General features: G+C 38.7%; 1 protein-coding gene and 1 non-coding gene across 4 annotated transcripts in view; both read right to left on the bottom strand.

The window, feature by feature from the left end:
- Nucleotides 1-295: 295 nt before the first annotated feature.
- Paip2b (poly(A) binding protein interacting protein 2B) overlaps nt 296-24,509 on the bottom strand; it is a 36,309-nt gene continuing 12,095 nt past the window's right edge. For 2 of the 3 annotated variants that reach the window (XM_005322133.4, XM_078029041.1), the window contains 3 exons: nt 11,300-11,448; nt 7,391-7,567; nt 296-6,121 (listed from right to left, as the gene is read on the bottom strand). In XM_005322133.4, coding sequence (XP_005322190.1) covers nt 6,065-6,121; nt 7,391-7,567; nt 11,300-11,437 — 372 coding nt within the window. In that variant the 5' untranslated portion in view covers nt 11,438-11,448 and the 3' untranslated portion in view covers nt 296-6,064. Of the gene's footprint in view, nt 6,122-7,390; nt 7,568-11,299; nt 11,449-15,307; nt 15,384-24,509 lie in introns of those variants that run through there. The other variant, XM_078029042.1, reaches the window with a different exon arrangement.
- On the bottom strand, nt 14,304-14,514 carry LOC120885119 (small nucleolar RNA U3). Its single transcript, XR_005727634.1, has one exon. It is a non-coding gene; the product is annotated as a small nucleolar RNA U3 (small nucleolar RNA).

The following is a 24,509-nucleotide window of genomic DNA, read 5'->3' as shown; positions in this document are numbered from 1 at the left end:
CAATATTATAAAATTCTAATTTTCAAAATAGACTCAGGGTAGGTGTCATACCTTTACCAATAAACAGGTTCAGGCCTAAGGGCACTAAGAAAGTGGTGAAGGTGGGAGTTCACTCAGGTCTGAATCCAAGCCCATGCTTTTACTGTTTTGTAATCTCATTTGGAAGGAATATTATTCAATTGAAACTGATGTCTTTAGACATTAAAAAAAATAACTCACATACCACACACATACCCCCCTACATTATGATACATAGTGAACCATCCCTAGGAAAAAAAGTACTAAGGCCAGCAAATGCACTTTATTCTCATTTATTGAGATTTTCAACAGCTGCCATTTGGTTTGTATAGCAAACTTTTAAAAGTGACTTCTATTTTTTATATTTTCATGAAAATTATTTTCTTCAATTTTAAAGCACTATCCCTCCTCCAAAGTAGTATTAATAACTGCCATGTAACGTTTATTTAGAAGGTGAGGGGAAGCAACAATAGCTTTTAAAACATTTATGAAACAGCGACAAAGTTCCAAAGTCTCAACCTGGGCCAGCCGGGGGTGCTATGCTGTCCCCAGTACCATCAGTACTTTACTTGCCATCCATACCAACAGGGGTGCCACACACACACCCTCTGACCTTCTGGGGCTTCTTGTTCCACAAGCTCCACTCTCTCTACTTCTGCCGTCAGCCCTCCCTCCCTCTCTCCCTCCCTCCCTCCTAATGTGTCCAACAAAGGCAGTACAACTTTTAATACACGTTCAGCTTTGTAACTGGAGACATGCTACTTATTTAGGAAGTTCACAGATTCCCCCATCCATTCTGGAGGAGGAAAAACATCCAGCACAGCATAGATGGTTTCACTTTCTTCTCCACTGAGACACATGCTCATACTTATTAAATGGATTTATTAGATGCTTCAAAAGTCCCGATGTGTAGTAGACAGCACAAAAGTTTCTTATAAAAAAATGTTGCAAAATTATAAAAATTTCTGCAGCACTCAAGGCCCCTTCTGTGGAGCTTCTTAGTGACAAAGCTGGTTCTGAAAAGTAATTCCTTTGACACGCACAGTAGCTTCACCTATGAGTCCTATATATCTATGTTCAAAGAGTTCCATTTAGACCACAGGAATCTGAAATCCAAGTTCGTCAGGCTGTCTGGCTAACAAAATGTACATACCCATCAATGGGATACTACTCAGTAGTAAAAAGAACAAGCCACCAAAACATGTTCTATGTAGTGGATGAGCCTCACAAACATTATGTTAAGTGAAAAAACGCCTGATACCAGAGACCACATGCAGGACTCCATTGATGTGAAATGTCAAGAAAAGGCAAATTTATACATGGAAGTGGTTACCTGGAGTAGGAACAAGAACTAACGAACATGAAGATCTTACTGGGAGTGATGAAAATGTTCCAGAACCAAGTAATGGTTATGGCTGCACCACTGAGGAAAGTTATTAAAACCACTGACTTGTACAACATTTGAAATGGGTGAATTTTATGATATGTAAAATAGGCATCATTAAAGTTGTTTTTTTAAAAGACTCCCTACCTCCCAACTACCCTTCAAGCATTAAACAATTTTGAAGAGCTCACAATCAAAAGAACAGGATTATCACTTACACAGTAAAACATTTTACTATTTTATAGAAAAAAATAGTAATTGTAAAATAGTAAAATGTTTTTAAATTTTATTATCTTAATAGTATGTGTTTGCCCAACAATGAGGAAGGCCCTGAATTTGAGCCCCAGCAATATAAAACAGAAAAAAAAATTTCAATTTTCTGTAGAAATAAATAATCTAAAACATTTATTATTTAAAAAAAAAAAGCCAGTGAGAAGGTAGATTTGAGGAAGTAAGTAAGCTCAGCAAATTTTGCAAATGAGACTTAAAAACAAAAGCAGCCTTTTAAAAATAATTTCCCCCCGCCAAATAAAGATGGTGTCTCTGTTCTTTTAGATTTCTCTCACATCCCCTGGAAGCAGGAAGTACAAATCTCTTGGCTAACACCCTACAGAGATCAGTAAATCCAGCTGTCTTTTTCTCATGACTTCCCTAAAAATGAAACTGACTGGGAACAGCAATGGGGGTTTAGAAAGTGAGAGGAGAAGGCCAAGTAATATGCAAGACACTTGAGTATTTCCTTGGGTAGATTTCCTGCTCCCCTGTCCCTGTCACCAGTAGCATGTTCAGTATGGGAGATTAAAACAAGGGAGAAAGAAACTCTAAAACCTCTCTTTCCAAACTGTGACCAAGTCTGTGGATGAAATTCACAAGACAGCAAATCAGGGTCAATCCTGTTCTCTCTGCCCATTTGCCAGTATCCTAGAGGAGATGCACAATCTTTACAAATGGGTGAATATCTCCAAATCTTGATCAAAAATTTTCAGATCTCTAGTTCTCATATCTCAGTTATCACCTAAACCAAGAGATCATTAGCCTGTAATGCTGAGTTGCTCACTGAAGAAGGCCTGCTTCTTCCAGCCACCAGAGGGTGGATGTGGGAATGCTGTTTCTGTGGGCTACCTCTTCTCTCAACTTTGCTTTCTAACCTGTTAATTACCAGCATATTCATGTGACCTCACTATGGCTCAGCCTCTCTTAAATCAAGATAAAACTTTTCGACATTATAGCAAAAAAACAATTTGGAAAATGCTTAGTATTTCACTAAAACATTTATTGTAAGCTACTGTTAGCAGGGTAAATTTAAAGACATCCCAACTGTTTTGACTTTGCAAATTAAAGGTGCTACAAAAATCCATCCTTATCTTTATGATCTTTCCAGGTCTGTCCTTATATGATTCCCAAAAGTAAACTAATGTACACAGAAACTGGCCCGAGGCTCAGAACTGCCATGTACCCAGGTCTAGGCTATATCCTTGAATTTTCTGTTGCAGTTCAAATACCTTGAGAAACTCGAAAGATGTTCCTTTATTGTTTTTTCCCATGAAGAAAAAGAGGAATTATCTCCTTGTAGTTTTAGAGTCAAATAAATAATAACAGTAATCTAATAAATTAACACTGGGACCAGCCAGATTGGCAACTGTTAAAAATACTCCATTTCTATAAACTGTCAAACTTCTAGTTGCCAATTTTAAAAGTAAGAAGACAACAGTGGCTTAAATTCAACATCAAAACTATCACTCATAAACACAAGCTTTGCCTTGCTTGCACTCAGACCTCTTCTGGGGGAAAAATCTGAGATGGAGGCTCTCAGCACTTCCCCAGGGAAGGGCCTACAAGATCCACATGAATTTTCTGCTAAGAAATTGGCAAATTAGGGCTGAGCCTGTGGCCCAGGGGATAATCCCTTCCTACAACCCCAACACATTTGAGAACATGAAATAAATGATAAAAAGTGTTGGGCCACAGGAGGAACCAGTGGAAGCACAAGTCCTATATATTACATAAGGGATCACCTTGCACGCTGCTTCCTGATCTGGAGGGCAGCACATTCTGCATCTGAGGGGGGCTGAAAAATCCTGCCCTTAGGTTCCAGACTCATCTGGTTGAGTTTCCTTAGTCCAGACCCAATATACCTTGTGACACTGTGCTGAAGACAGACATTCAAAACAGCCAGCACAGCAGAAGAAAAATGAGCCTCTTGGACCATGCCTAGTAGTTCAGTCTACCTGACATCAAAAGAACAAACCTTCAGGATGAAGAAATGGTTACTCTGGATCCCTACAGAGCTTTCCTGATGGGTAGCCAAAGGAGAGTCCATTGTCCTCTTTGTGAAGATACAAGGATCTTGAAAAAGGGTCTTCCTACAATGCCAACACATTCCAACAGCCTTCAGCATTTTTGAGTTTAGATGGGCTAATGGAGACTAGAACAAGCACAGTAGCCCCAGGAGAGAGATTTCCCCTATTTATGTACTTCCAATGCCTTCTCTTTATTAGAGGCAACATCCTGGCTGAAAACTAAAGCTGGAATAAACAAGGTTTTTTATTCAGAGTCCTCCCTAAAATAAAATTAACAATTTCATTCTCTTGAGGTAGAAGCTTTGGGAATATGCATGTTTGGCAATACATGTTCCCGAAGCTACTCATAGTCCTATGACATGTGAGAAAGACCATTTTTCAAATGATTCCACCCTATAAACTTAAATGAGGAAAGATATGGGTTTGTATTTTAAATCTGGTATTAGTGTAAACCCAACAATTTATGAGGCTGAGGAAAGAGGATTCCAAGTTCAAGGCCAGCCTCAGCAAGTAAAGAAACCCTGTCTCAAAATAAAAAATAAAGGACTGGGGATGGTAGCCCAGTGGTAGAGTACCACTGGGTTCAACCCCTTAGTACTGGAGGAAAAAACCCTGGCATTTGCCTGTGGATCTTCAAAAAATCAACAAGGGAGGCTGGGATACAGCACAATGGCAAAGTGCCAGCCCAGCATGCATAAAGCCCTAGGTTTGATCCCTGGCACCCTCCCCGCCCCCCCCCCAAAAAAGTCAACAAGTGAGCTCATAAGAAAATGGAGAATTTCTTCAGCTTTCCAGACCTAGTCCTTTTCTTCCAAACTCTGTCCCACATCCACATACTGAATCTCTACCGACTTTATTTCAAGTTATGTGATCTTGCCCTTATAGGCCTATCACTCAGCAAGCAACAGTTATACAAAATCCACTGCATCCTCAGATCTCTGTCAGTACTCATCCTGGGAGAAGAGCCAGCACTAGACATGCTCTTTCACACACACTACTACCTCCTACGTTCTCTGTACACAAAAAGCAGCTCCTGGTGCCCACTTTAGTCCTTAGATGTATCAACAAAAACCCTCAGTGAGTTATAGGTAGGAAAGACAACAGGAGCATACCCAGAAAGGTCAACCTAGAAAACTCAAAAGATTTGGTGTATGGGAACAGTAAAATGTGAAACAGCTTTAACTATCCTGGAGGGTTGTGGACACAGTCATATGGGTCTAGCAGGACTCCTAGGTCATTTTTCAATTCCTCTGCATACTTTTATAAGGTAGGAGAAGCATCCAATCTGTGAGCTGAGCTTCTTACTCATGTCCTGAAAAATATACTTCCTTGAAAAGGTGCATAAACTTTTCTGAGGGAATTAAGATACTAGGAGAACAATGTTGATGGGACTGGAGAAAAAATTAAAAAACTGTCTGAATAAACTTTAAGACACAAACAACCCAAGATGCTACAGTAAACAAAAACCAGGATTTAAGGTTGAGTCTCCAAACTCGAGCTAATGGCCAAAACAGAAGGCTTCTCACATGTTTTGGTAACATAACTTTTCCTAAAAACAAAGTAGGGCTGGGATGGAAAGCAGTTATGGGCAGAGACAGCTGAGGGCTGAGGTCGCGAATCAGCCCTGAGTGCCCTTTCACCTGTGAATGATGAGACTGATGGTAGCTGTAAACAAAGGCTTAAGAAGAGGACAACAGCAACCACAGGACTCTAGTGACAATCGCCATCATAGTCCACTCCTTCTATGTACAACTTTCATCAGAATGAAGAGTTACTGTAAACTAAGAACTTTAAGTCTGTTTTTACTTGAATGGGGTTCAGAGCAGAAAGACATGGCTCCACAGGCCATTGGTACTCCCAGTTCACTGCAGAAACACCAGGGAACAGGAGAGCTGGGCTCCAGATTCTGGTTTGCACCATGTGTCTCCTCTGCTTGTCCCTTTTCCCATCCAGCAAGACTTCGCAACAGTCTTTGCAAGTAGCTCTGTGGGTATTTCTTGCTCCTGGTAGGTACACAGCAGGATGAGAAGGGTATTTCTTAAAAACTCAATATTCCTTGGTCAGCTTATTTTGTTTAAACACAGACAGTAGAACATTCCTGATAAAGGAAAAAATAAAATGCGATTTCCTTAATTCAAAAAGAGCTAATTAACAACAAAACAGGAAACTGCTCCAAAGTCAGTAGAACCAAAAGGAAATACTCAGAGGCTTGTAGAGTCACAGTATCCAGTTAAACCGAGGTTCCCCTTCCCGGCTGTACTCCCCTTGCCCACCCCACCCGCCTCTAGACAGCTCTGCCTTTTTGTGCATCACTATCCCCAAATGTGGGGACAGGCAAGTCCTCCTCAAAGATTCTGTTGGCTCAGTACTTCACTCCTGGAATAAACTCCTTGGCATCTGGGTTCAGGTTACTTTTGCTCTGAAATAAGAACAAGAGATAATAAAATCCTAAGGCAAGCTGTACTTTAAAACTTATTTTCTTCCTACTTAATTTTTTTTTTTTTTTTTTTTTTTTTTAGTACTAGGTATTGAACTCAGGGCCTCATTCATGCTAAGAAGTGTTCTACCACTAAGATACACCCTCAGCCCCTCCACTTCCACTAATACCATTACCTTCCCCTTAGCCTTTATGACAAAAAGAAAGAAAATTCCTTGTAACTCTATTGTTGTTTGGCTGCTCTCAATGGCTCCTGACATACTTAGCCCATACTTAGCTCATTTTCTCCTTCCTGTTTGAGATTCTGTTCCCTTCCTGATGCTTCTCACAATTTCTCAGAGGCCTTTCAGTTCAACTCTAAAAAGAATTTTCATTTCACAAGTATCTCAACTTCGTGAAAATCAGAACTCCATGAAACCGGTCTTGGTTACCATAATTTCCACTTTTCTTCATTTTTATTTCTTTGGTTATAAATATATTCACACCTCTGTTGTGAATACCCCAAAACTCAGCAAACTTCAGGGCATAATCATTTGAGACACAAGTTGGGTGAAAAACATAATGCATACAGAATTCTGACGTTACATAAACATGGAAGGCAAGACATTTATTTATCTGGTCTAATTATAAGTGGCAAATGACCTCTCAGGAATATACTCCTTCTAAAATGAACAGGCAATTTTTATGATACAAACATTCAGAACTTAGGTTTATTAAATACAGACTTGGGCGACAGTAAAGAGGAAGATATCAGCAAGTGATCATTTCAGAGCCTGTTTGGAGGTTCTAGCAGGGAAGCACAGCTACTCTAAATTCTTGACCAGAGAACGGGCTTCCTCTACTGGGGAAGATCATCCTCAGTTTGCAGCTTCAGGCAAGACACACATAGAGTAGTGAAGGAGGAAGGGACACCATCTAGTCAGATCAGCAGAAACAACCCTGGTGATAAATGAGGTGACATGTCACAGCCAGACGGCCCTCAACAGATCATGTGAAACCAAACCTGATCTTGAGTATTCAAATTTATCCTTCGTCTGAATAGTTTTATGAAAGCCCACTGGCAGGGCAGGGGAATGAAAGTTGGCATCATGTCTTCACTGCACCCTCTCATCAATGCCCATCTAAGTGGTGAAGAAACAGCAGCTCAGAGGGCTCCAGACACTTGCAAAAGATTGAGGGCCAGAAAAAGTCTGTGACTCCAAATTCTACATTCTTTTTACTATCTTGTGTGGAAATACACATGGTTCTTACCAAAATATCTTCAGAATTATGGTCATCCCCGACGGACAGTCCATTTAACTGCTGCTGCAACTGTCCCATGGCCTGCGGCAGGTCTCGTGCTGGAATAAACCAGTCTTGGTCTTCCTCATCCAGCATCTCCTGGAAGCAGCGGTCCAAGAAGTCTTGCTCCTGCAGCTCCTCCTCCACCTGGCATGCAAAGGGAGCACCTCAGATATCCTATTCAGGGGACACATCCCTACCAGGAAGCCCCCAATCCTTCTCTTCAAAGGTTATTGCTCTGAAGCTAAGATGAATTTGTATGAGATTTAAGAATTAAGATGCTTGTTATGATTGGTTAGGAAAAACACGATTTTTAATTTTTAGCTGAATTTCATCAACAATAAAAAAGAGAAATAGTTATTAAAAATTTTAGGTCTTTGGGCTGGGGATATAGCTCAGTTGGTAGAGTTGCTTTTCTTGCATGTACAAGGCCCTGGGTTCAATCTCCAGCACCACAAAAATAAATAAATAAAATAAAGGTATTGTGTCTACCTACAACCAAAAAAGATATTTAAAAAAAAAAAATTTCAGGTCTTCACACATCTTGTAAGACCTACAATATGTACCAGGTATTTTCCACTTCTATGGCCTTGTGGAAAATCATTTTACAGCTTAAAATTCTTTTCTCAGTCTTGTTAAGAAAGAAATTCTTAAATTTCCCATTTTATAGGAAATATGTAAAAGATACAGAAAGTATATAATTATTGTACTACTTGGATAGTAGAGATTAAATCAAAACTAATTCTTAGCTCCTGGCCCACTTTTCTAGTAATGAGATCCTCAAGGCAGAAAAGTAATTTCAGAACCTCAGAAAGACACAAAAGATACTTTGTGGCTGGGTACAGTGGTGTTTACCTGTAATCCCAGCAACTCAGGAGGCTGAGGCAGGAGGATTTTGCAAGTTCAAAGCCAGCCTCAGCAAAGGTGAGGCACAAAGCAACTCAGTGAGACCCTGTCTCTAAATAAAATACTAAATAGGGCTGGGGGTGTGGCTCAGTGCCCCTGGGTTCAATCCCTGGTACCCCCATTCAAAAAAAATATACTTCGTGGCATATCACTAGAAAACCAACCATGTCATCAATATAGTATTCTCTCAAAGCAAGAAGAAATGCATGAATATTTAAACAACTCCATATTTCTTAAACTCTGCCCCAAACTAAAGCAATAAATACATCTAGAATATTTTACACTTCTTTGCAAACACTGTTACTCATAGTAAGCTCTGCAGATTTTCCAGTGACTTTAACAGGCTTCCTGCCTCACATCTGGCAAATTCCTCGCCTGTATCCTGATGACGAACTCACAGCTCACTAGCGCCACCACTAGAATGAACATCAAGCAAAAAATGATTTTTCAAATTAGCCTATACAACTCACAAGTCACTGGTGGTAAGATTTAAGGAAAGGATTTTAACTTTGTAATTAGTCACATTTTTAAAAAATGTCAAGTGAATTACATAGTTATGAAGTTATTAAAATAACCACAACAAAATATTTCCAAGCCACAAGATTTAACATGACTTTGTGTTTGAAATTTCCTGGAATTTTCTTGCTCCATTTTTTATATATTCCCTTTCTGAAGCATTTTACTTCATATATTTCTCTTTCTGGGGCTTACTATGTAAAACTATTTCCTGAATTGTAGCAGTAAGCTGTTTTCTTTGTATAAGAGTTGGGAAATTAGGGCTGGGGTTGTAGCATTGCCTAGCACATGTGAGGCACTGGTTTTGATCCTCAGTACTACATAAAAATAAATAAATAAAATAAAGGCACTGTGTCCATCTACTTATAAAAAAAAAAAAAGAAAAAAGAAACAAAAACAGATGAGAAAGTAATACCAAATAAGTAATACCAAGACTTAATACCAAATATGAAGAATACCAAACAAGAAGAAAAAAGCACCTTAATTCAACACTCAGACCTGAATGGAGATTACTGACATTTTGGAATGTACCTATCCTACTCTTACTAGACACCATGGGAAAACAGCAGGAGCTTAGAGTAAAAAGTCCCCTGATAATTAGAAATGTACCTACAAAAGAATCATAAGATTTAAAAATTCAATAAGCATTCTTCATCTCTTTCCACAATGTAGACAGGGAGTAAAAGCACATTTTATACACTACATATAACTGGTTTTTTGCCTCCTCCAACCCTTAACAATAGGCGCCTTTTCTTCTTAAAAATTCCATGGAAGCCAGGCAGAGGGTATAAACAAGCCATTTACAATAAACTGGTATGTTTAATCTTACTTCTTCCCTTCTTTTCTCAGTTATACTTTCTGAAGATGACTGATACTATTTTTATTGGAACTTAATTCTTTCTCCTCTCACAGCTACATTTCAAATTCTTTCAGCATCAAATTCAATGAGTTATCAAAAGATCAATGTCTCATTCCTAGTTTTGGGAGCTTGTATGGTGTTCTGCATACAATGAATCTTGAGTTGAACCTCAAGTGAGAAGACATTGGATTCTATAGCTGGTAACCCAGATATAATATCTTCTAGCATATGTGAGGCACTTTCCAATAAGAAATCTGAGAAAACAGAATAAGATGAAAACAACTTGACTGTGCTTAAAAACTGTATAGTTCACCATGGTCAAACACCCTATAGGGGTGTAAGCAGAAATTACATCAATCAGATCTGAGATCCTAAATCTTCCTGCCCTCGAGGAGTTCCCAAGTTTCTCTTAAATACTCAATCCCCTGGCTTGACATCACATACCAATTGGAAAATAATGTTACAAAACTAGTATTTCCTGTAAAATATTAGGGTTGGGAGAATTCAAGCAAACAATTGTTTACCTGCTTAGCCTTTCTAAGGGCCTGGCAGGATATAACTGTCACTGCTTTCCTAGTTCTGAAACAAGTTATAATTTTTAAAGTTTCTAAACTATCTTTCCTCAACCTCTTTGGGTGTGTGTGCATGTTTCTGTAAGCTGCTAGGTTTCCAGTACTTTTCCAAGTACCCTGCCTCAGTTTGCTATATTCTTAGATACAGAAGCCCACATCTGGCCTACAGTGTAAACATCTGGCTCTTAAGTCCCAGTCCTAATCAGCAGGGTTAAGAGCATGTCAACAAGTATTATCAAAGCCAGGACAAATTGTTTATGCTTTCAGCAAATTTTTTTCCAGTCAGAGGCTAGTTAAAGGCAGAGTCATACAGGTCAACACAAAAGCTAAATGCAACTATTCCAAAATCCCATAGAAAATATATTTATTTTCGCTTAGAGTTCTTAAACATCTATTATGTCTGCATTTATTTTCAAAATGAAGCACATTTCACATTTCCAATAAGAAAATAATAAAATCAATGAACTTCAAAGTACAGAAAAGCAAGCTCATTACCATTCTATTTCTTATTGTTCCATAGTATAAGCACTTAATTTCAAGATAAAAGACCTTAGCTAGCTGGGTGGGATAGTACAAGCTTGCCATTCCAGGTACTCAGTAATCCCATCTGCTTAGGGAGGTTGAGGCAGAGGATCACAAATTCAAGGCCAGCCAGGGCAACTTAAAGAGATCCTGTCTCAAAAAAAACAAAAATGCTGGGAATGTGGCTCAGTAGTAAAGCATTCATGGGTTCAATCCTCCATACAGGTGTGCAAGGGAACCAGTGACACCTTCCCCTTTTTTGGTGGTACTGCGTATTTGACCCAGGGGTGCTCTCTACTGAACTGTATCCCCTGCCTTTTTCCCCCTTGAGACAGGATCTTGCTACGTTGATGAGGCTGGCCTCAAACTTTCAATCTTCCTGCTTCAGCCACCTTGAGTCATTGGGATTATGTGTGCTCCTCCACACCCAGCCATTTTTATTTTTACAGAAAATATTACAGCTATTGAGTTTCATGTATCATTAGCTTCTATTTCTTTCTTTACCTGTCTGTCGAAGTCCTCTTCATTCTCCATCCACATATATTCTGCAAATGGGTTTTCTTTTTCATCATGCCCATTTAGTCCCTGGTCCTCTTTGGATTTTACACTGGGTGGTGTATTTGCCACATTTGATCCATTCATTATGACAGACTCTATAGGAGCAAAAGAAAGGATAAAATGAATACAAGGATCAAGAAAATGTAAACCCACAACATTTAAGTTCTTTTAGAAGTTTCTGAAGTTCTGAGCCAAAGACTTAAATGAACAGAGACTGTTAAGACTATAACTGTGGGGCTGGAGTTGTGGCTCAGTGGTAGAGCACTTGCCTGGTATATGTGAGGCCCTGGATTTGATTCTCAGCACCACATACAAATAAATAAAACAGCACCACATATAAATAAAATAAAAGAGCCATTAAAAAAAGACTTATTGTTATCAAGCCAATCATATCCTGCAGTTACCAACTATACAGATGTACAATTCTTTTTTTTTTTACATATTTTTTTTGAGAGAATGAGAGAGGAGAGAGAGAGAATTTTTAATATTTATTTTTTAGTTCTCGGCAGATACAACATCTTTGTTGGTATGTGATGCTGAGGATCGAACCGGGGCCGCACGTATGCCAGGCAGGTGCACTACCGCTTGAGCCACATCCCCAGCCCCAGATGTACAATTCTTAAAGAGTTAAGGAAAAAAAAGGGTCTAGGCTTATTTTTTTTTTCCCCTAGGCAAGAGGCATAGGATAGGGTGGGGGTAAGGAATCTTCCCATGCCAAATTCCTGAAGGTCCTAGAACCTAATCCAGATCCGCTTCCTTAATGATTAAACAGGAAAAGAGAATGTATTCTTTTTCTATTTCTTAATTCTTTTTGTAGTCCTGGGGATTAATCCCAGGGCTTCACACATGCTAGGCAAGTGTGCTACTACTAACCTTCATCCCCAGCCCGAGTATGCATTCTTAATGAACACTGTAAGCACCTGCTCCTTATTCTGATTCTCAAACTTTGTGTTTCATTAAATGTATTTCAAAAAAATAATACGTGTTCATTGTATGATAAGCAAAAAGTAGAAAAAAAATCACCAGTTGTCCAACCATCTAAAGTTAATAATAATTAACAATGTGGTGGTGCACAGAAACTTCCTGACACCCTGGCATGTATGTAGATACAGACATACACATGTTCCCCAAATTTCCATTCTCAGCAGTAACAGGATCATGATGCATTAAGCCCCACCATTTTTTTCTCATTTGTGTTAATATAGCCATAGGTCTTTTGGAGTATGTCCAATGTTTCTGTATTGTAAAGTTTGGATGAACTTCTGGTATTTATTTTTTTCTTATGATTTCTTTAAAACTGCTACATTGAAGAGTATGTTCCTTAAATGTTTAAGTATCTTGAGTTATTGCCACCCTCCCAAAAGAATTTAAATCCCCCCAGTAGTGTGTAAGTGCCTGTTTTTCACATTCATGAATACTATTATTTTTAAACCATTCCTAGTCTCATAAGAGAAAACCTGCATTTTATTGTTTACACTTGTTTAATTTTTACTGAGGCTATGTATTGTGAAATGTTTACTGGCCATTTTTCTATTAAGATTTATGGATTTTCCTTATCTTTGGTAAGAATACATATTAGTTTAATTTTTTTAAAATTAAAAAATATTTTATAAAAACAAGTAAAATAATTACTACATTTGTTTATTACTATTATTTTTTGCAGTACTGGGGATTGAACCCAGTGGCTCTCTACCACTAAATTATATCCCTAGCCCTTTATTTATTTATTTATTGTGGTGCTGGGAATTGAACCAAAGACCTTGCACGTTAGGCAAGAACTCTACCACTGAGCTATACCCCAACTCTTATTTTTTATATTTAAAACAGTCTTCCTAAGTTGCTGAGGCTGGCCTAAAACTTGAAATCCTCCCACATCAACTTCCCAGGTCGCTAGAATCACAGACATGCAACACCATGCTTAGCTATATTTGCTTCATTATTTTTGGTGGCCATATTTGCTAGCCTTCATCTTTGCTTACAGCTTGTGTGTGTATGTCAGTCTACGACTCTTAAAGGTGCATATGTATGGAAAAAAAAGAGTTTGCTTTGGCTTGTAATCCATTTTGGTGTTTTGTTATCACTGAGAATGTGTCTTTTTTCTACTCTTTATCTTAATATTAACCATTCTTCAAAAAACATTGCAGTCTTCACTCACTTTTCTTCTCTATCCTACTGTACCTAAGGAGTACCATGTTAAAATTCTTTCAGTTTTTTCTGTTTCATGTGCATAACCTTTCTTGTTCCAATTAGATCTCAATTCCTGAAAAATAAGACTTGAGGTGCATATATTTTGTAACTTACCACAACATTAAAGACTCCATAAATACTTGTGGCTTAATTGTGCTTTGGCAACTTTCTCTCTCTATCCCATCTTGCTTCCACCTAATTCCTTGGGGCTTCTTTATAGTTTCTTAACAAATTATTTCCCTCTTGTCTCCATCTTGGCAACACACCTAAAAGCCTTTCTTTGCATCTGAGTATACTAAAAATTTCTTACTTAATCTTCTTTAGTTTCTGCAAAATTTCTAAACTGTTATGAACATTAGAAATCTACTCTTGTAGTTGGACATGGTGGCATACCCCTGTTAATCCCAGCAACTAGGAAAGTTGAGGCAGCAGGATTGCCAAATTCAAGGCCAGCCTGGGCAACTTATCAAGAATCTGCCCATAGAATAAAAAGTAAAAAGGGAATGTAGCTCAGTGATAGACTGCCCCTGGGTTCAGTTCCTAGAACCACTAAAAGAAAAAGAAAAACAAATAAAGCCCTAATCTTGTAAAAAGGCAAGTAGAACTGTGAATAGTAATGAATACATGGAAAAACAATTCACTGATCCTTCTGAAAGAATTCATTTAAAGCAGAACCCATTAAATTTACTATAGGTTTAAATAGGGGACCTGGTAAGAAATATATCCGTTTAACATATTTATTTATTTATTTATTTAAATGGAAACCACTCAGATTGCATTCCCTCCCTCTTGTTCTCCAAAAACGAGAGAAGAACGATCATCAATGGCAATAGGCAGCTGCAGTAAAGCAAAACCAAAAGCCAGCTTCACGCTCAGAAGGGAACGCTACGCCTCCTCCTCAAGATATATTTTAGATAGTTAGAGACAAAATAAGACAATATTTATTTCAATACAGGATCTTAAAAACAATTCTACAGGGCTAAAGGAGGAATCCTGTTCTTTATTTTTACTACTTCCATTTGCAGCATAGAAATGACAGAAGCAAGTCAGCTTTAAATGCCAGAGCAACTGCATAAGTAAGTGTGGTATTCCTAAACACAGACTCTTACAGGTTCTCTACTTTTCTGAGTAGCAGGTTATCCTGTATTGTATTTCCAAAGATTTATTTGGCTGTTGTTTACAATCAGCATTTCTCCCCATCCATGTGGAAATTGTCCACAGAGAATCAGAGTTCAGTTTTCTAAAACATCTGCCTTTATCAAAAAAATAAATACTAAGTGCATATGATCATAAGGAAAAAGGGAAGGCAAAAAAAGAACAGAATACCCCTTCTGATTTAAGAGCAAGGTAGAACACAGAGCAAATTACACAATGTACTTGTTCATGAGAAAGGCAATGGTAATTACCATAAACTCAACATGGAGGTGTTACTTGTGATTTTATAATGTATGTATATTTGGGGTTTCATCCATAGTTCCATAATTCCATAATTCCATCCATCTATCTATCCATTTACTCAGTGCAGTGCTAGGGATGGAATCTAGGGCCTCATGTATGCTAGGCAAGCACTGAGCTACATTTCCAGTCCTAGATAGTTATAAAAGGTACTTTAGGCTTCAGAAACCAGAATCCCTGTCTCTCTTTAACCTTGTGTCCTCCTTTCACCTGATCCTTTTTGTCCCCAAGGCATACCACAGATACCAGAACTTCTCTTCCTCAAGGCAGGTCATAGAAATTAAAAATATAGCTGGGCTCAGTGGTGCACACCTGTAATCCCAGCCACTTGGGAGGCTGAGGCAGGACAACTGCAAGTTCAAGGCCAGCCTCGGCAATTTAGTGAGACCCTGTAGCAAAATAAACAGGGGTGGGGATATAGCTCAGTGGTAGAGAATCTCTGGGTTCAAGCCCAGTACAGCAGAAAAAAGAAACTAAACTTATACTCTAATCTTCCCCCTACCTTTCTATCTCTCAGCTAGTCATAAAGAAATTCTCTGACACATCTTGTCTGACACTAGATCATAAGCCTTTTTTAAAAAGGGTCCTGTCTCATAGTTTAGAGCAAGGAAATTTGCACAGAGAGGCCAAGAAGAATCTTGAACAGACAGGCTTTGCTGGTTTTCCCCACTCATTTATTAGCATTAGATCATACCTTTTTTGTCTAATTACATTGTTACACAGTTGCCTATGTTTCAGTCATGTTTATGCAATAAAACCTTCATTTAAAAAAAATTAAAAAGGGTTCTGAAAGCTTCTGGACAGCTGAATGTGTGGAGGCTGACAGGAAGGTAAAAAAACGACTCATCCACATCCTAGCAAGATGGTGAAGCCAACTTCTGGGGATGGATACTCCTGGGCTCAGGATCCTTCCAAATCTCACCCTATATCTCTCTTCATCTGGCCATTTATTTGTATTCTTTAAAATATCTTGTATAATAAACTAGTAAACATAAATGTTTCCCTGAGTTCTGTGAACTGCTCTAACAAATTAACTGTACCTAAGGATGGGGTTGTGGAAATCTCAATTAGAAGCCAGCTGGTCAGAAGTTCTGGCGGTCTGGATTTTTTTAAATTAATTTTTTAAAATTTATATATGACAGCGAAATGCATGACAATTCTTATTACACATATACTATATTTTTTCATATCTCTAGTTGTATACAAAGTATATCCATACCAGTTCATGTCTTCAAACCTGTACTTTGGATAATAATGATCATCACATCCCACCATCATTAATAACTCCATGCCCCTTCCCTTCCCCTCCAACCCCTCTGCCCTATTTAGAATTCGTCTGTTCCTCCCATGCTCCCTCTCCGCATCCCACTATGAATCAGCCTCTTACATCAAAGAAAACATTCAGCATTTGGTTTTGGGGATTAGCTAACTTCACTTCGCATTATCTTTTCTAACTCCATCCATTTACCTGCAAATGCCATGATTTTATTTTCTTTTATTGCTGAGTAATATTCCATTGTGTATTTATGCTACATTTTTTTTTAATCCCCTCATCTACTGAGTGACAACTAGGTTGGTCCCACAGTTTAGCTATTGTGAATTGTGCCGCTATAAACATTGATGTGGCTGTGTCCCTGTAGTATGCTGGGTCCCTGTAGTATGCTGTTTTTAAGTCCTCTGGGTATAGACAGATGGATGAGAGGGGTAGCTGAGTCAAATGGTGGTTCCATTCCCAATTTTCCAAGAAATCTCCATACTGCTTTCCATATTGGCTGCACTAACTTTCAGTCCCACCAGCAGTGTATGAGTGTAGCATTTTCCCCACATCCTTGCCAACGCTTATTGTTGTGTGTATTCATAATAGCTGCCATTCTGACTAGAAGGATAGATATACCTAGGGGCACTTAACCACTAAGCCACATCTCCAGCCCCTTTTATTTTTTATTTTGAGACAGGGCCCACTAAGTTGCTGAATCTAGCTTTGAACTTGTTATCCTCCTACCTCAGCCTCCTGAGCTGCTGGGATTACAAGCGTGTACCACCACATATAGCAAGAGATCTGGAACTTTGGAGTCTGCAGTGGGTGACAGTCTGGTGGGACTAAGCTCTCAATCTGTGGGTTAGTATAAGAATAACACTGGCTTGTGGGCCTACTGGGTGAGAGTGAACTGGTGCTTCAAGTGCCCCATTTCTTTAGTAACAGGGTAGGAATTTTGCTGGACACTGGTAGCTCCTAGGGAAGCAAATGGATGTTTCCAACTTGGGGAAGAAACAGTATGATAAGATTATCATCATTAAATTTCCCATTTCCAGTTCTTCACTTTTATCCAATAGGTATTTGGCATTAAGAAATCTAAGAACACTTTGAAACTTATCGCTCCCCCACCCTACCTTCCCTCTCATGTTCTGAGTATGTACAGGGGTACTAAACCCTGCAGAGCATTTGCTTTAGTACTTTACCATGGTCAAGGGCTTATGTCTAAAATATCTGACTTAAAATAGGGGCCTTAGTTACCAGCCATAATGAACACCTACACCTTTCAGATCCAATATACTCTTACCAAAAATAGCTGTTCTTTGGATCTATATGAGATATTTCATAAGCTATAAAATCTGAATTATGCCCATAATAACAGTTTGGGGTGTGTAGGTGGTACCAGGGAATGAACCTAGGGGCACCCTATAACTGAGCTACATCTCCAGCCCCTTTTTTTTAAATTTTAAATTGAGATACAGTCTTGCTCAGGCTGGCCTCAAATTTGTGATCCTCCTCTCTCAGCCTCCCAAGTCACTGGGATTATAGGCATGCAATACCATGACTGGCTATATTTGGGATTTTTGACTGGATTAAAAAGTCATCTCTGCCAGGCACAGTGGAACATGCCTGTAATTCCAGAAACTCAGGAGCCTGAGGCAGGAGGATTGTAAGTTCAAGGCCAGCTTTGGAAACTTGGCAAGATTATCTCAAAATAAAAAGTAAAAAGGACTAGGGAGATAGTTCAATGGTGAAGTGTCTCTGGGTTCAATCCCCAGTACCTAAAATTAATAATTAATTAATTAAAAAAAATAAAACTAGCCTCTGCTATTCTGTTTTCAACAGTTTCATTATTCCATCCAGCCTGTTTAATACTATTTTTAAAATTAAATATTGTGGATAATAGTCTTTAATTCTATTTACTTCAAATATGCTGCCACTGGATACAGGTTTTACCTTTCCTCATTATATCTTAAAAATGCAAACCCTTGGCTCAATCTACTCATTTATTAAAATCTGAGTGCCATTTTACATTAGGCACTGATGCTTTGGCAGCAGAATATACAGTTCTTGCCCTGGTGGTATTTACATTCTCTTAGGAGAAAAACAAACAAATAATTAAGAGTAACTATGATTTATACTGTAAAGTGAGAAGTAAATGAGACTATTAGAAAAATATAGGGGAAACCAATCTAATTCAGGTGTGGGCAACATTTTCACTGATACCTGAAAAATATAAATCGGCAATAAGGAGAGGAAAGAAGCATGTGCAAAGCCTCAGGCAAAAGAGACCTTTTCAGGACACAAAGAAGGTAGATGGGCATCTAGTAGAAGGACAAGGAAGAGATGAGGCTGAAGAAGCAGATAGGCTGGATCATAAGGGGCTTCTGGATTTTATCCTAAAAGTGATGAAAGCCATTATAAGGAGTTCTCAGCAATATAATGACTTGATTCAAATTATGTTTTGCACTCACTCAGGCTGCTATGTGGAAAATGGACTGGAGAGACCCAGAGCGGATAATGAGACTAGTAGGGCAGCTAATGCTCTTAATCCAGATGAAAATATGGCGGTTGCTTGGTTCATGATGGTGGCAGTGAGAAGAAAAGTAGGCCAACTCCAAAACTATTTCAGGAAGTTCTGGGTGATGAAGGCGATGTGGGGAATCAGGGTGAGGGAAATATCAAAGATAATTTTGGTACAAAGAACTGGGCAGACGGTAATGTCATTGTCTGAGCTGAGGAATTCTGTGGGAAGAGCAAAATTTTTCCTGGGTGGCGATGGTGGGGTGGGCTAAGAAGGGTGATGAGTTCTATTTTGGACATGTTAAATTTGCAACGCCTCAGAAACACTCAAATGGTGATGTTAAGTAGGTTGGCTATATGCATCAAGAATAGAAGATGTGTGGCTAAAAAGAGAAAGTTGGAGTAGTCATTTATATAAATGGTAACTGAAGTCATGGGACTAGAAAACACTGCCTAGAAAGAAAGAGCAAAGTGAGATGAAAAGATGGTCCAAGGCTCAGCTCTGATGTGTGTGAAGATTTTAAAAAGACAGGCAGAGAAGGAGAATATGAAAGGAGGTTAGGTAGAATCTAGAAATGAGAAGGAAATCAGAAGAATTTGACAATACAGAAATCAAGGAAGGCAGAATTCCAGTGTAATAGATTAAATGGAAGTTCACCAAAAGATATGTATGGCCTGCAGCCACCAGAATTTAGAAGAGGCAAAGAACAGATCCTCCCCTAAAGCCTTCAGAGGGAGTGCAGTTCTACTGATTTGGTATACTGGCTGATTTTGGAATACTGGCCTCCAGAATTGAGAAAGAATTAATTTTGTGTTTTAAGCCATTAGTTTATGGGTAATTTGTTACAGTAACCACAGAAAATCAACACATTTCCAGTGAAGTGGGAATGCTGAAGACTGCTAAAAGGTCAAAGAAGAAGAGCATCCACAGAATTAGGAAATTGGAGATTTCTGATTACCTTAATAAGAGCAGTTTCCATGTAGAAAAATAAGGGGGAAAGTCAAATGGAAGTGAGCTGAAATGCAGGTGACAGCATGTGTGAAGTAACTCTTTCAAGGAGTCCAGCTGCCAAAGGAAGCATGGGCAGAAACTGGAGGAGTGAGAAGTCCACAGAAACTAACACTGAAAAGGTCAGTGGTAAGTTTAAGCATTCACAGAAAGGGTCTAGTAGAGACAGAGAGGCTATGAACACAAAAGAGAATACACAACCATGCTCCAAAATACAAATGGCTAGGATTCTTAGTGATAGATGACTGCAGGGTGAGCATTAAATCAGAGCAGCAGGAAAAAGAGCATGGGGAGAGGGATTTGAACCATACAAAGTCACAGGAAACATCGCTAGCCTATGGCAGGTGATTTCACTTGCCTGGAGGCAGATATGCTGTCTCCCAAGCATGTTTCCCTAACTGGACAGTTGCTGAATTAACCTGTCAAACTCTAATTCTCCAACTTTCTAGTTAGCCTTTCATTTCCTCTTGTAATTTTTTGCAGGGTCATATCCCTTCCCCCGCCACACATTTTTTCTTGGGTGGCAATGGTGTTGGGGGGTGGGACCTATATAAAGCTACTTAGGCAATACAAGAAATAACTTTATAAAGCCTTTAAAATCATGTGGAACATATTTTTATATGCCATGTTATACTTGGCACTAAATTGTCTCTTTATTTGAGAATTGTTCTTTTACTAAGTAAATAAACTCATCAGATTTTATCCATCATTTGGTGGAGGATTCAAGGAAGACAGAAGGCAGGGAGAGTAGTGCAACTGTCATAAGGGTGAGGGAATATAAGTGAGATATGTATAGAGATTAAAAATCAAGTTCCAAATTAATCTCTAATTAGAATGATTTTGTCACTGGGTGTGGTGACACATGCCTATAATCCCAGCAACTCAGGAGACTGAGGCAGAAGAATATTAAATTCCAGCCAGCCTGGGTTACTTAGCAAGAAGGAGGAAAGGAAGGGAGAGAGGGAGGGAGAGAGGGAGGGACGGAGGGAGGGAGGGAGAGAGAAAGGAAGGAAGGAAGGAAGGAAGGAAGAAAGCTGGAGATAAAGCTCATTGGTAAAGCACCTCTATCTCCAATCTCCAGTAGTACTGTTAAAAAGAAAAAGATTTTTGTTCCTGGTATTCCCATTTCACTCATTCATGGAGCAGCAGCTGCCAAATTTTTAATAGAAAACAAGTAGGTAATCACCCTGCTAAGCTTTTCTATGTTGACCTCAGTGCACAAATGCTATATTACTTATCTTCATATGATACAAAAAGAGTGCTTACAAATAAAATGTCAGTGAGTGTTAAACACACAGAAAACTGAATTTACCTGCAATAAGAAGTTGACAAGAAGATTCTGAAAACAGATCAGTTGACAATAAAGTCAAGAAAAAGAGAAACAGCCAAGCACAGTGGTGCACACCTGTAATCCCAGGGGCTTGGGAGGCTGAGGCAGGAGGATCATGAGTTCAAAGGCAGTCTCAGCAACTTGGGGAGACTCTAAGCAACTCAGCAAGACCCTGTCTCTAAGGGGATGGGGCTAAGCTCAGTGTTTCAAAAAAAGAGAGAGAAAGATAGAGAAATAATTTATGTGATCCCTAATAACAAAAAATATAAAAACAAGGGTAAATTACAAATAGAGGCATCATTTAAATTAAACTTGGCCTGGTGGGGTGGCTCATGCCTATAATCCCAGTGGCTCCAGAGGCTGAGGCAGGAGGATCACAAGTTCAAAGTCAGCCTCAGCAAAATGAGGGTGCTAAGGAACTCAGTGAGACCCTGTCTTTAAATAAAACACAAAATAGGGCTGGGGATGTGGCTCAGTGATCGAGTGTCCCTGAGTTCAATCCGGGGTACCACTCCCCCAAAATTAAACTCAGTGCTGCCAGATTCGAAAGACAATAGCAATTTGATAAATCTCTTTTCTATTAATGGTATGATGTATCCTGTACTATTCAAGGGCTAAGGACATAGCTCAGTTGGTAAAGTGCTTGCCTTGCATGTACAAGTCCCTGGGTTCAATCCCAGCACCACAAAATCCAAGCAATAACAAAAATAAAACAAAAAAAGACTCTGTCTTATACTATTTGATAAATTTGCCCCATTGATGAAATGAAATCTGAAAATCTGATACAGACATTCTGAGAAGAACGACAACAATGAACTTTATTAAGGCTAAGAACTTCATTAAGCTGGTTCCCTGGACCAAAGCCAAGAAAACAAAACAAGCATTTTCAAATAGGATTAAAACACATAACGGCAAATGGCGAGAAGGCATATTCTAATTCAGTGATTTTCAGTCTCACAAATACATCAGATCGCTTGGAAGCTTTTCCACAACCATACCTGTCACTTGTTCTGAATTGTTAGGCCAGAGTCAAGGCCCAACATTCGTATTTTTGCTCAATAATTTGCTATAGGTAATTCTGATGGGTAGAAAAACTAAAAATGACTAAAAACAATTCTTCCAATAAAGTGGCAGACTGTGTGGAATAGTACAAATTCTAATTACTCTAATTTCTACATCAGCAGTTCCCAATTTGGTGTTCTACTAATCTGTATATTCTCTTTGAAACAAACACAATCCACATATACATGGCTATGTAAATTCAGTGCTCTGAGAAGTCCTTTTAAAGCATTTCCTAGTTTTATTTATCCAACTTATTACATTTATTTATTTATTATCTATTGATGTGCTGTGACGGTATCCCATCCAAAATTAAGGTTTTGAAACTTAAAGCCAAAGTGATAATATCAAGAGCTGAGCCATGAGGAGGTGATTAGGCTCCACCCTCTTGAATGGAATTAAGGTCATTATAAAAGTAGCTTCACACAGAATTTGACTCTTTTGCCCTTCTGCTGACACAGGGATTCACTACTCCAGAGGATACAAAACACCATCTTGGAGGCAGAGAGCAGCCCTCACCAGAATACTGGACCTGCTGGTACCTTGATCTTGAACTTCCCAGCCTCCAGAACTGTTTTTAAAAAAACAAAACAAAACAAAAAAAAAAAACACTTCTATTCTCTATAAATTGCGCCCTCCCAGTATTTTGTTATATGAGCACAAATCAATGAAGACAACTATTTGTTACACTTTTAACCTAGTATCTATTAACTCACAAACTTTTAGAAACAATGTCCTACGGATATTCTGTGATGTTAGCATTACACTATGAGAGATGTACACAAAAAGTCATAAAATAGACTCCATAAAGCATTTAATGGCACTTCCAAAGGTAGAATCAACAGATTTGCCAACACTTGGTGACTCTGTACCCAGACCTTCCTTCAAACTCTACTCCTCCCACTGAAAGGCAATCCATCTTCCTTCCAGAACAGCAAATGGCAGTCAGCACAGTATCCTTAACTTCTCCAGATCTAGCTCTAAAGAATTATTACATACTATTAACAGGGGGAAATACTTGAAGTTTTTAAAGATAATATTAATCAAAACATTTATATGGGAAAATTATTACATATAAAATATGTATAACTTTCCTCATCAATAAGTGTATAAGTGTCTTAAGACTGACTATGACAATTTCAACTTGTTTGATCAGAAATGCCACAATAGGAGGTCTCTGTGCCTAAGTTTCCCCTAGTTTGGCCTCCACTTTATATTTGATTGATTACACATACATTTGAGACAACATTACTCATTATTCAGTTTGGGAATAGTCTATTTATCATCTTGAAAGCTTCTTGAGGGCAAGAAAGAAGCTGGCACCCACCTGTCCCCAGTAAATAATTTGTTGATTAACTGCTGTTTCTAGAATTCTGTATTCTAAATCTCATTATTCAGGTAGGAAGCCCTACCCTTAGGGGCAAGGATCTGTAGCTGAGTACTCTTCATGGGGTATGAACAGCTATTCCCCATGGCCAGTGGCAACCCCATTCTGGAATCTGTTTTTGACAGGTTGTTATTCAAGGTGGAAAATCCCCCACTTCCAGGAAATTCTGAGATAGTCTTATTCACTATTAGCACTTAATAACACCAGGTGGCTATCACATTCTCATGAGTTGTGGGTTAGGCATAATAGTTTGCCACAGTGGAACTATCTAAACTGGAAGAAAACCAGTGATTCCTACAAAAAAAAAAAAAACAAAAAACAGGGAACCGTTTTCATTTTATTTGATATACTTTTGGTTAAAAAAAAAAAAGAATTGTTTGCCATAGCAAAGTGGGAAGAGGGGAGCCAATCAGCCTAAATACCTATGTAATGAGACAGAGAAAACAGCATGTACTACAAGTCTATTCAGGAAGAGCAATAATTTGGGGTGGGAGAAATTTTTTGTAAGTTAAGTTGGCTGAGTGAAGTAGCACACACCTGTAATCCTTCATGGGAGGCTAAGGCAAGAGGATTCCAAGTTTGAGGTCATCCTGGGCAACTTATTGAGATCTTGTCTCAAAATAAAAAATACAGTGGCAGAGAGTTTGCCTAGCATGTATAAGGCCCTAGGTTCAATCCTCTGCACAGGTTGGGGAAAAGGTAATTTGCTGGAGAAATGTGAGACCAAGAAAGACAGAACTGTTCCGGGAGAAAAGGGAATATTTCTCTGGCTAACAGGAGCACAATGCTGGAGCACAATGAAGAAGAAAAGTCAAGAGCAATATGTTTTAGAGAGCAAAAGGCTTCACACTATGTAATAATAACTACACTTGAAGACTTTCTACTTGCCCATACAGAGCTTAGGAACCCATGGATTTTTTTTTTTTTTTTTTTTGGTGTGGAGGTTTGAAG

The sequence above is a fragment of the Ictidomys tridecemlineatus genome, chromosome 12, assembly GCF_052094955.1.
Source record: "Ictidomys tridecemlineatus isolate mIctTri1 chromosome 12, mIctTri1.hap1, whole genome shotgun sequence".
NCBI classification, from domain to species: Eukaryota; Metazoa; Chordata; class Mammalia; order Rodentia; family Sciuridae; genus Ictidomys; species Ictidomys tridecemlineatus.
Note: the sequence above shows the minus strand (reverse complement) of the source record. Positions and strands in the feature narration are given on the sequence as shown.